The following is a 12,549-nucleotide window of genomic DNA, read 5'->3' as shown; positions in this document are numbered from 1 at the left end:
ATGTCTTAAGATTTTGAATAAAGATGAGATGTTTAGATCTCTAGAGGTCATGAATGTTTAATTCATTGCAGCTCTCCAGACTCCCCAATAATATCCACAAGTATGAATGCTAGTCATCTGCTACTTGTTTCATTATATAATAGTCGTGCAGATATCTGTTAGACGGATACTTAGCAGGATTTTATGTATTTGTGGGTATTTGCATATGTCTACATAATTTTATAAAATAAATGTGCATCGTTGTAAGAAAAATTATAATTTTTCAATTATGTAGAATTTCTCCCTTACCTTCTTACAACATAAAAAAGTATTGCCACGAAAATATTAACACTTTGCACTCTCACTTTGTCAACAACACTATTAATCAAACAATATACATAAATTAGGATAAGGTTTCTTTCATGTGGAGCAGTTTTCTATTTAAGTAATATGATGTTCTATTAGTTTACTAACAAGTACAGATACTTCAGGGTGTGAATATAATCATCGGTAACGAAATTAGCATAAATTTTACAAGGGAGTCAAATGTAAAAGAATAAGTAATAGTAATAGTTTTTACAAGGGAATGCCGACAATCAAGAAGTATCTAGTAGGTTTTCAGGAATTCACATAAATAAATGCTCTAATTCCAATTCATTGTCACAAAGGGTTAAATATGTGATTCGTCTCTGCAAATAGGGCTCGCTTAAAATTTCGTCCCTGCAGTCGCTAATCCTTTATTTTTTGCCCCTGCAAAGTTTAATCTGTTAAAAATTCGTCCCTTGACCCAGTTAATGACTGTCACGTCATCAAATTAACAAAATGGCATGAGAATTGACGAAAATACCCCTGGCTTATTTTTTTTTTTGTTTTTTTTCCTTCAAAAAAAAAATTCAGTTTTTTCCCGAATTTTTTTTACGATTTTTTCCCGAAAATTTTTCAGTTTTAATTTTAACAGTTTTTTTCCGAATTTTTTTTGACTTTTAATTATTTTTTCAGATTTTTTTAATTTAAAAAAGAATTTTCAAAATTTTGAAAAAAAAAAAAATTGAAGGGAAAAAAAATTAGCCTAGGGGTATTTTGGTCAATTCCCATGCCATTATGGTAATTTTGATGACGTGGCAGTCATTAAATGGGTCAAGGGACGAATTTTTAACTGATTAAACTTTGCAGGGGCAAAAAAAAAGGATTAGCGATTGCATGGACGAAATTTTAAGCGAACCCTATTTGCAGGGACGAATCACATATTAAACCCCACAAATTAAACACCACAGTTACATAAATGATGAAGTTCACATAGAATTTACATACTCCGCATTGACATGGATTTTGTCTGCAATGCCATCATCGCTTCCAACCCTCAACTTCAAACGCTTCAAACCCATCGATCTATGCATCTTCAAGAAACTCAAGCTCGTCCTCTCTTCACAAACCTATATCTATGAGGTTGTTTCTTTTCTTGACCATTTGCACCCCAAAAGCATCCACTTACGTGTTCCCATCGCTTTGTTGCGTCATTGCTCCAATACGAAGTCTTACCAAGGGTAAGCTTATTCACCTCCATTTGAAGTACATCGGTTTCAAACACCCCACCACTCTTTTTGCCAACCATTTATTTCACATGCATTTCTGTAGCAGCAATTACGTCCATGCATGCAAGGTGTTAGTCAAGTGGAGTGGAGGTTATAAGTTTGTATTCTTGGAACAATATTCTTTCTAGTTATGTTAAATTAGGGATGATGAAACAAGCTAGGAGCATGTTCTATCAAGTTTATGACAAGGATTGTGTGTCATGGGACACCATGGTGGTGGTTGGTTGTGCACGGAGATTCGGTGAGGCTTTGAGGTTTTATGAACCGTTGAGAAGGAGTTGTGTATTGGATGTACCAAGTTCATGTTTACCATTGTCTTGATTGTTTGTGTAAAACTGAAAGAATTTTCGCTTCATTTTTCTCTCTCAATGTTATGTGATTTTTAGAAACCTAGAAATTGGGGGAATCACATTTCCAGGTTTCCAAATATGACTTTACAACATTTGTAATATTTAAATTAAATATAACAAATAAATTTATAATTTAAATAATCCTCAACTTAAAGAAAATCAATACTAAGTGCACAAGCAAATTATTATACAGATATTAGTACCGTAAGTACAAGTCTAGAGATTATTTGTTCTATATCAGTTCTGTATTAGTGTTTGAAATTACTTGTCATCTATCCTTGAGTATCAGGCTTAATGATTATAAGATTAATGTAATTGGAACATTTTACTTCTCATTTGTTTTCTGACGCGTACTTCTCATACTTGATCATCTCCTCAAAGGCATTGGATTATGTGGAAGATAGAGATTCCTCCAATCCTTAATAGAAGGTCCAGATCTCTGCACTCAAGAATAACTATTATGCACTCAAGCAAAAAGATTGGAGTTGGAAATAATAGAAAAAGTGCAGAGGATTCACTGTAAAGAAGATGAGGAAGACAAGTGGGTTTGGTCTAGAAATGGATATTCAGTAAAAGAAGCGTAGTCATCAATCTTAGAAGAATATGAGGCAGAAAATTCAAGTCAGCTAGCAGCTGTTTGGAATGGTTTATTACCTCTAAAAGTTACTCCCTCCGTCTCTAAATTATAGTCGTTTAAGGTTTGTGCACGATTATTAAGGAAATGATTAATTGTGTTAATTTCAATGGTAAAATTAATATCATTTACTAAAATATCCTTATTAATTGTAGTTGGTGAAGTAGTTAAGTTGAATGAAATTCATTAAATAAGGGTATAATAATGAAAAAAAATAATAAATGTTGCATTGCTATTGTAAAGTGACAATTATTTTAAAAAAAAAATGTTAAAGAGACAGTTATTGTGAGACGGAGGGAGTACTTTTGGTGTGGAGAATAACTAGCAAGAAGCTCAGACACGCCCAAACATGATCATCAAAAAAACAATATAATCATTATCAGATTCGAGAAATGTTGTTGTTCATCACAGCCTCAGTTTTCACAAATTTACAAAATAAACGGAAAATACGAAAAATTAAAATCATCTCCAAATACAAACAACAAAGAATAAAAAATTTGAAAAAATCAAATCGAAGGAAAAATTGCACTGCGAAGAGCATAGAGATGGACACAGAGTTCAAGGAGAATAATGCATAGGAGGATCCCAACAAAGACAATCCAATTAAAATATGAGTTTTGATCGAATCACAAAAGTTGTGTTCGTTTGGATGTGGAAAGGGGAATGTTTCACATGTATGCATTTTATGAATGCAAGTTAGCAGTCCGTAGAGGTTTGGCAGCAGATTTTAAATTGGTTAAATACACCTAACGTTCTTCAAAAGTCTAAGAGTCTGATTGTGAATGGAAGAGTGAGGATAGAAAGGTGCATAGTCATGTAGTATGCATGCATTTGGATATTGTGGAAAGGTCACAATGAGAAAAAATTCAAAGACAAAAATAGATCAACGGAGACTTGGTTGTACCTTATACCCTAGTTAGCATGATAACCAAATACAAAAACTAGAAGCCAAAAGAATAGAGATCTTATCAAACTGAAATTCAAATAAGTCAAATGTTTTCCCCTATCCAACCATGTAAGTTCGTGTTTCTCCATTTACATAGTTTAGAAAGCATGGTGACTTATTACAAAAGTTAAATTATATTTGTACAACCATTTTTTGATAACTGTTGTGACAATCTCATACTCACATTATGTTTTTAATTCTCTCTCTATTGTTTTGGTTTTTGTGTCAATATCTCATTTTCTTTGTAAATCTATGGTTGTCTCATAGTTTATTATACAAATAGTTTTGCAAATAACAGAACTCTTACAAAAAAATACTCATTCGAATTCAGCTGACCAGATCGATATTTTAGGTTTGGATACAATAAGGTATTCTTAAAGCAGAAAGATAAAAGCTTTAAATAAAAGAATACAAGTGTATTACACGCAATAATAATGCAAGCCAATTTCAACGAATATAATACCTTGAACAAATCAATTCCGTTTCGAGTTTAGCATACTGTAGATTTCTAAGCAAAGTTATATACAAGTCATATGTGACGTAAATTTCAACAGACGCCGGAGTTTTCCATCACTATTCACCAGAAACACTGCCACTTACGATTGAAATGAGGCAATCTCACTGTAAACATGTTTATTTAGAATTTAGAGGGGACAAAAAATACTAAATTTCAATCCAGTGTTTTAAGTTCCTATCCATAGACCAAGGGAAACTAGATAATGTTTCTGCAACAAGCATCACTTCCTAATTAATTGGTCATCTGACACGAAAAAAATTTGGAGGATAAAAGTAAAAAGAGAGGAGAGATACATAATTAGAGAAACACACTGTGATACATAACATCATACACCATCACTTCCTAATTAATTGTGGAAGATTCACCTTTTAATTATTGCAGAATCTGCCCGAGTTCAATCACTGTCCTCTTCATCTGCATGAATCAGAGAATATAGACATTTATTTTCAAACAAAGCAAAAAAAAGAAAATAAAAGTAACACATATGTTGCCAACTTGTTGTCATAGAGAAGATAATGCACCAGAGTTAAAGAAGACGGTTAAAGAAGTCGGCTAAATTTCTTCACAATAAGAATTGTGTTCCAAGTACAACTCATTTCTTCCTCTGTATTTAAGATTTTGGCTAAAACTTTGAAAACACAATCTAAATTAGGTTATACGGGATACACTACAAAGATCTATGAAAAATGAAATACATAGATGCACCTGAAACTGAAATCTTTCATCACCCATGAAAAATATGAGGGGGGTCAAAAACATTTTCTATGTTCCAGAGATTCTTTAAATGTGCTGCATTTACTATGTAGATATAATTATCTGTGCGTGTTCAGTATATTGAAGTTGCTTCTTCCAAAACAAAAGATTGAGGTTGCTAATCAATTAAGACTGCTCAATCTGAGTCCTAAATACAGAGGAAGAAATGAGGTGTATCTATATGTACTTGGAACACTATGTAGATATCATTATTTGTGCGTGTTCAGCATATTGAGGTTGCTAATCAATTAAGGCTGCTCAATCTAAGTCCTGAATACATGGACCTAATAAAAAATTCAGTAATAACTAAAAGCAGATGTTTTAAATATTATTGTCAACAGCATTTAGATATCAAAATGGAGCTATACAGGGCAAGCTCAAAGATATAGAACATGGGAATTATTTGATAGAACATTCAAGTTTGAATTCCAACTATCCATATTGCTTACCCTATCCAAGCAATTAAACATCAACAGACTGCTTAACCACTGCAAAAAGGACTAGAGAAACACATGATTCCAGAATCTATTATGATTTATGATAGACCAACAAAATGAAAGCAGTGCAGTGCCTTGAAATATTTTAAATAGACTTACCCGCATTAAATTCTTCACTCTCACTTCCATCATCATCACTGCTATCCTCCTCTTCTTCATCTTCTTCATCTTCTTCCTCCTCGTCATTTTCTTTGCCTTCATCATCGTTGTCATTATCACTACCTTTGGTATCTTTGCCACTAGTTTCCACTGGAATCTTGGGCTTTGGTGGTGGAGGAGCCGCAAAACTAATCGTCGCCCTTCTACGTGTACTTGACACAATATTACTCATATCAATACCCTCAAGTTCCTTGGCCCGTGCCTTCTTCCTATTTACTTCTTTGATTTCTAAGAAAATAAGAAAAAAGGGAAAAATATGACCAATAAAAATATAAAGATAAAATGAGACTTAGCATCAGCATTCTGCAACTTAATGCAGCAAACATTGGATTTCAAATGACCCAAAAAAAGGGACTACTATACAAATCTAACATCTTCTGGGGTTAACTGAAACTACATTAATATCCCCTTTATTTGCAAATACTGGAGTAACCTATCAAATATTCCAGTTTTTGTTTTTCAATACATTCATACCATCTCTGTGCAGCCATGTTTGTCTGAGACTACTTAAAACTATGTCACCTAACTCCAATAATAGAGAATGGCACTTTTACATGGCAAACAACATGTATAAATAAAAATTTCCAAAATTGATTTTTGATTTTCAAAAATTTCCAATAATAGATGATAGGACTAATTTACAGTAAAGTACAAAAGGACAACTTAAATATGTTCATAATATATTCACAAGCACTTCAGCTTAGTTTTTATGTAAACTTTATTCAGAATTTACTGCACAAAAAAAAAACCCGGATCAAACTGGAAAACAGGAAAAGCTTTCAATTGTTTGGGTTGTGTGAGAGATAATTGGGCATAGCTGATAACTACAGCTCCTCCAAGATCCCCTTTGATAATGGAATGCATATACTATTCAATCAGAATGCAAATAATGAAGCTAACATTCGGGGATGAAGAATAACTAACAATAAAAAATAAAAAAATAAAAAACTCACCCTTCTCAGATGGATTTGAAGACAAGCCTTCTCTAGATAGTATTTCTTCCAATTCTTTAATTAGTTGTCCGTCCCGTTTGTTTTCAGGGACCTGCTTGACTTTTTTATAAATAACGGGAGGAACACTGTTACAGAAATATATAAAATCAAACAATCATCCTCAACAAAGAACTAGGAACATAGGAATCCAAAATAGAAAATCACCTCATCCCACATGCTTTAATAACAGATTTCAAGTGCTCCACACGTTTACTGTACACAGGAGTTGGAGTTGAAACTTGTTTCTTCTGAAGTTCAAGGAAAAAAGGATGTGATTTAATTAAATATAACTAAACCAACATATTTAATACATTTAACATGTAGAAATCAACAAATAATAATGAATGACAAGTAATTATTTCATTATATAAGGAGTTGGTATTCACATTCAGCTAAGAGATCATGACTGTTTATAGCAAGCATTTCTATTTGTACTCAGCACATAATGAAGAATAATTTAGTAATAACCTTGGTAGTATTCTCTGCTGACGAATGGGACTGATCATCTTCAGAGTTTTTTCCATCGTCTTCTGCATCACTATTGTCTTCTGATGCTGCTTTATCAGGCTTGACCTTTTTCTTGCTGGGTAGATTGGTGTCATCTCCTTTACGCTTTTTGGGTCCAACAGGAGTCTGCATCTTGCCTTTTGGAACACTTTTTTTTTTAGGTTTGACTTCATCTTCCTCTTCACTCTCTTCATCTGAAGTATCAGAGTTATCTTCAGCACTGACCTTTTTAGTTGCTTTAGTATCAGGTTTCTTCTTAACAATTTTCTTAGCACTTTCTGCAGGTTCCGGAACTTCAGAAGACATTAATACCTTCACATTAAACATAACTTTGTTAAGCATCACATTGTGTATTTTTGTGCTTCTTATGGGCATCAATGAAACTTATTTGACAGATTTTTAACTCACCTCATCAAGCTCTTTACTTATAAACTTCTTAAAGGGATCCAGAGAAAATTTATCAAGTTTAAGATCTTCCTCCAATAATCGGCGAAGACTACCCAAAGTTACATTTCTGAAATCAACAAATGAGCAGTAGTGCATGTCACATCTTAAGAACTAAAACCAAATAATATGCTGATATTAATAGATGTATCAAAGATAAGAACAGAAAGAATATGTGCATTGTCACAGAGATGTCCGAACAACGAATAATTAGAAAAATCAACAACATACTCTGCATTAGCCTTGAGGTATGAAGATCTTTTTTTAATAGCTTTCTTAATTAGGGTCTCATTTGGAACTATTTTTTTCCCATTGCCTTCAGCTATCTTGGTTTCTTGTTTACCCCCCTTTTGTTCTTTAAGCAGACCTAATACCGGAGAATCTTCCATTTTCTCCTCATCTTCAGGGAGATCCTTTTCATCTTTAGATTGATGTTCCTCCTTCTGTCCTTCAGTCTCTTGTGTACTTTCACCTTTTTCCCCGCCCTCCTCAGACGTCTTTGTGGCATCATCGTCATCACCAGCCTCTCCTAAGCACTGTGGCAGAAATAAGCACAAAAATACACATTCATATACAAAAAATCCAAGCATTCTTCATCACATATACAATATAAAACAAACTATCATCACTAGATGAAAGTGGTAGTGAACGTCTGTATATTATACATTTATACTTGACTTATGGTAACCAAAGTTTGGTCACACAAAACAAAATAAATTTGTATTCAGCTTAAGTGAAGAGGAAAAAAACAATTATCAGCCATAAAATGAAGTAAAAGCATAATTTTGTGATTGACCAACAATAAGTTTCTTCAGCTACATACCCATGACCAGCCATTTCCGGTATTTGACAAGCCAGGTAATTTTTAAAATCCACTCAGAAACAGCCAGAAAAACCAACTTTTCAGCAACAGCAGAAAGATAGAGAAATATTTTCCATAAAACAAAATCCAAATAAAAGAATAAAGGTCTGTTTGGATTGGTTTATTTGAGCTTATCTACTACCAAAAGTTTTAGACTGTTTGGGAGAACTCATGAAAACAGTGACTTCGTTCAAAAGCTATTTTCAACTGATTTCCATAATTTCTCCAAGATAGCTTATGAAAACAGCTTATAGCTTATACGAAAACAGCTTATAGCTTCAAATTTGGCTCTGTTTGATAAAAAATAGCAGATAAGCTAGCCTATAGCGGATGACTTATAAGCTAGCTTATAGCTCATAGCGGATAAGATAGTTGGTTGAATTTGTAGTGTTTGGTAAAATTAGCTGTCGAAGTAGCTTATAAGTATGAAATGACATAAAAAGAGGTACATTTAAGTAACATCTATTTTTTTCAATTCAGATTGCAAGGGTAAAATTTAGATAAACAAGTGATAAGCTATAAGCTGAAAAAAATTAGTTATAACCTTGTAAGAAAGTGACGGTTAGCAGATGAGTTTTTTTTTTGTCAAATGAGCTTGTAAGACATAAGATATAAGCTATAAGCTCAAAAACATGTCTTACCAAACAGACCCTATGAAAACAGCTTATAACTTGTAAGAAAACAATATAACTTTAATTTTATCTTTTGCTATAAAAATAGCTTATACATAAGTGGTTATCATGATAAGCACTTGTGCAATAGAAATAGCTTATACATATGCGTTTGCGTTGGAATTAGGGTTTTTCAAAGGAAAAAGGTATGAACAAACCTTGTCTAAAGATTGTTTGATAAATTTTTTGTGAGAATCCAAAGAAAACTCGTCAAACCCTAAATCTTTCTCGAGCAATCTACGAACACTTGCAAATGTCAAAGAACTGCATTGAAAATTAAACAGAGAGAGCATTAGAAAGAAAGAGTGATAATTGTTTCGCGAAAAAAATAAAAGAAGAGAAGAGAAAGAAACAAACTCGGCTTGTTGCTTGAAGTGAGAAACGCGAGAGCGCATGGCGGTTTCAATCTGAGACTGAACTGCGTCGACATCGTCATTCATCTTCTTCATACCATCTTCTGCCATGGTCTCTCTGTTTCTTTCTCTCACTCGCAACTTCGATTTATTTTTACTTGTCTTGTCAATCGGTGCTGTGTTTATTAGGGTACACAGTGCGATTTCGGGTCTCAACTCTTTCTCTCTCTACACTCTCCCAACTGCTAAACTCCACTCCACTCCACTCCAACACTTCGATATTTATTTATTTTTTGAAATTTGAATTTTATATATTTGATATTTATAAAATTCTTTTTTAGCATACATATAATGTTTTTTAATTTTATCATTACTAGGATATTCCCGGAAACATTTCCTTCGTGAAAAATGATGGATTGACATAATTAACTATATTAGTTTGAGCACTACCATCGATATTAAACATCACGATAGTTATCAGTGACGGATCTTGGTTGATCACATTGGGGCAATTGCCCACACTACATATTTAATTTGTTGAAGGTTCTCGGAATAGTAATGGAAGAGAGCATTCAACATAAACGATATTTGGGATTCAGCAATGGGAGAAGTTTTGTTGACGAAGGATGGTGGAGAGGAGGATGATGGTGATAGTGGGTTACAATGGAGAGGTGGTGGTAGCCGTTGATGGAGGAGGATGATGGTGATGGAAGGACGGTGGGTTGGAGGTGATGGAGGAGAGGGTGGAGGGTTTGAGAGGAGAGTGAAGAAATAAGGGCATGAAAATTGGTCTGAACATCAAAACATTTATGTTGGTGGTGATTGCGAGTCTCTATTCAGTTTTTGTAAAGAAAAAAAGCAGTTTACAAATGAAACGTGCGAGAAAGGAAGAAAAGAAAGGAAGAGAATTTTTTGCATGTGGAGTATATATGCCTCAGCTTGTCTCTAATTGACCAATTGTTTGGTGACAGTGCTTGAATAGTATGAACCGTACATCTTTATCAGTTGAAGGGCAGTGTTGTTATTTTGGTGCCCACGTGGGTATCTATCTATATATAAAAGTTAACCAGTAAGCTAATGTTAGCCCTAATTTTAACCTAAAAACGTATGCTAACTTTACTGTATCACCCTTGACCTATTTAATTAATTAACAGATAAACTTCAAAATCCTATTACTATTTTGTTGCTCATGAAGCTGATAACAAAACAACACAACACACGCGTTCACAACACACGCGTTTTCTCTTTCCCAAAACAAACACGCGTTATTCATCGCCGATCTTCTCCTTGAAGCTTTATTCATCGCCGCTGTTCAACCTCATCAAGGCAATAAGCCTCTTCAAGTTTTCGTCAAAGAGAATGCTTTGAAGAAGCTAGAATTCTTAGTGAAACGGCACGGTCGCGGAAGGATTTTTGGGGGAAATTGGAATTCGGCGAAATTGGAATTCTTAGTGAAACATGTTCTCTTTCTCTTAATTGAATCTTGAATTCCTCTTTTAGGTCATAATTTAGGGAATTAGTTCTATCAATTGAATCTGAATTTTTATCAATTTCAACTCTGTGTTTTTAGCTTACCCATTTGATAAAAAAAAAGTTGTTGGGATATATATGTGGTGCTCATCGGATAACAAAAAAAAATTTGCGTTTTGAATGTTATTGCCACTGTGTTTGTTGTTATGTTATTTTATTTTATTAGATTCTTTGGTTAATTGTTTCCTTCTATTTTTTATAGTTGGAAACTGCAATCTCTATTGGATGGGTGGAACTGCACCATTACTGCTCACCTTGGATGTGTACGTTTTATTCTGGTCTAGGCTTCTTCAATTTGTGTTGGTTTTTCTGCTATCAATGTTGGTGATTATTTGCAACAAGTATCATGCAAGTGGTTAGTATTGATAGTGGCGATTGGATGTAGAATTTAGGTGTCTCATAATTTCTCAGTTTGTAGCAGCTGAGAAAGAATAAGACATGATGTTGGGATTAATTCATGCTTCAATACCAAGTAGAAGTTTGGCTCTTTTTTCTACGGTGTGGCAGGCATATATGTGTATTGAAGTGCGTGGGATTGCGTGTTTAAATTATCATCATCTTTGTACAAGCGCTGCATACATTTTACTCTTAGATTTTGTTGTTGTTGTTTATGGCATAAGTTTTAATATATGGTGTGGGGATAAAGGAGTTAAGTTGCCCTGTGGCCTTTGTTATTATAACACTCTTAAGGAGGTAACCTCTTCCTTTTGCGAGATAAAGAACATGAGGTAACTTTATTTCCGATATTAGTTTTAACATTTGGTCTTTCAATTTGATTGTTATTATTTGTACCTTCTTTCAATTTGGTGTATAATTACTTTCATCAATAAGTAACAATATCATGTAAGAGATGAAGAACACCAATTTCTGTCTTGAATTGATCTTTTTTTTTTTAATTCAGCATATATTCATAACAGCCCCGGCACAAGTGCCTAAGAGGGCATGGAAGCATACAAAAAAGCTACAGGCAGCGCCAGTAGAAAATAGAAAACCCTAAAACAGAAGAAATGTCATAACAGCAGGACTTAGACTACTCCAAAGCTACCCCATGCCAACACAAACTGCAGCAGCTACTGTCACAACCAGTAAGTGGCACCAGCCACAACCTCAGTTAGCAGCAGAAGAAGCAAGACAGCAGCCGAAAGCGCCCGAGCCAACCTGATCCAAAATTACCTCCTTAAACAATCTTGCGGGTTCCAACACTATCTAAAAAAGGCTTGCTGCAATTATGGACTTGATGACATTTACATCGATTGATTATTTGTAAATTGATCTTCCTGTAGTTGTTTAGGTTTTAAATTTTATTTTATATCCTCCTTGCAGTTATTGTATTGGTGACATATAGTGTACCTTTTGTTTCATATTTCAACCACGAGTAACACTCAATCATTTACAAGTGTTAATGGGACCCAAATAATTCTTTTGTGTGGTAGTGGATTTGTTTTATTTCTATTTGGCTGATGAGATTTTGTTGTTTGCAAGGACTGCTCTGCTCTTTTGCTGAGTTTTCTACATCTGTTTATTGGGGGTAGCAGAGTTTTAGATCAGTATTGGGGCTGTTTGGTGGTGTTACAAGGTTGGATTATTTGCAATTTGTCCAAATTTTTCCAGCAGCTGGCTTAGCTTTGGTTTTGGTTGTGAAGTTGAACATGTTCTTTAATGATAACCTCAAGGATATTGCTTTATAGTGTAATGTATCCGTTTGTGTAATTCTCGATATATATAATGCATTATTACTTTCTAATTCTTACTGTTCTAATGCA

At 34.0% G+C, this 12,549-nt stretch overlaps 1 protein-coding gene, 1 long non-coding RNA gene and 1 other non-coding gene across 5 annotated transcripts; 1 reads left to right on the top strand and 2 right to left on the bottom strand.

Moving 5' to 3' along the window:
* Window positions 1–2,028: 2,028 nt before the first annotated feature.
* Window positions 2,029–9,503, bottom strand: LOC146940032 (DNA ligase). 3 transcript variants are annotated; one of them, XM_085753613.1, is made up of 10 exons: window positions 9,261–9,503; window positions 9,062–9,167; window positions 7,602–7,906; window positions 7,335–7,440; window positions 6,888–7,238; window positions 6,585–6,667; window positions 6,381–6,505; window positions 5,368–5,655; window positions 4,384–4,432; window positions 2,029–2,360 (listed from the first exon to the last, which is right to left on the bottom strand). In XM_085753613.1, the coding sequence occupies exons 1-9, from the start codon at window positions 9,365–9,367 to the stop codon at window positions 4,413–4,415; spliced, it is 1,491 nt and encodes a 496-aa protein (XP_085609739.1). In that variant the 5' UTR covers window positions 9,368–9,503; the 3' UTR covers window positions 2,029–2,360; window positions 4,384–4,412. The 3 variants fall into 3 exon arrangements, with proteins under 3 accessions (XP_085609739.1, XP_085609738.1, XP_085609737.1); XM_085753612.1 differs by lacking the exon at window positions 2,029–2,360 and adding an exon at window positions 3,947–4,122; XM_085753611.1 differs by lacking the exon at window positions 2,029–2,360 and having other exon boundaries at window positions 3,947–4,432.
* On the bottom strand, window positions 2,884–2,969 carry LOC146940033 (small nucleolar RNA snoR126). Its single transcript, XR_015033875.1, has one exon. It is a non-coding gene; the product is annotated as a small nucleolar RNA snoR126 (small nucleolar RNA).
* Window positions 9,504–11,924: 2,421 nt separating the features above from the next.
* On the top strand, window positions 11,925–12,549 carry LOC146940031 (uncharacterized). Its single transcript, XR_015031871.1, has 2 exons — window positions 11,925–12,049; window positions 12,269–12,549. It is a non-coding gene; the product is annotated as an uncharacterized LOC146940031 (long non-coding RNA).

Source organism: Medicago sativa, chromosome 3 (assembly GCF_051527215.1).
Source record: "Medicago sativa cultivar Bolivia chromosome 3, Bolivia_mono, whole genome shotgun sequence".
In the NCBI taxonomy this organism is placed as follows: Eukaryota; Viridiplantae; Streptophyta; class Magnoliopsida; order Fabales; family Fabaceae; genus Medicago; species Medicago sativa.
The sequence above is the reverse complement of the archived record's forward strand: the minus strand, read 5'-3'. Positions and strand labels throughout refer to the sequence as shown.

What these genes read in the sequence shown, in the direction of transcription:
- LOC146940032 (XM_085753613.1), bottom strand. Translation starts at nt 9,367, where the DNA reads ATGGCAGAAGATGGTATGAAGAAGATGAATGACGATGTCGACGCAGTT. An exon ending in TCAAACAATCTTTAGACAAG is followed by an intron (nt 7,907 to 9,061) that starts GTTTGTTCATAC and finishes TTTCTGCCACAG; the next exon opens with TGCTTAGGAGAGGCTGGTGA. An exon ending in TTCAAATCCATCTGAGAAGG is followed by an intron (nt 5,656 to 6,380) that starts GTGAGTTTTTTA and finishes TTATTTTCTTAG; the next exon opens with AAATCAAAGAAGTAAATAGG.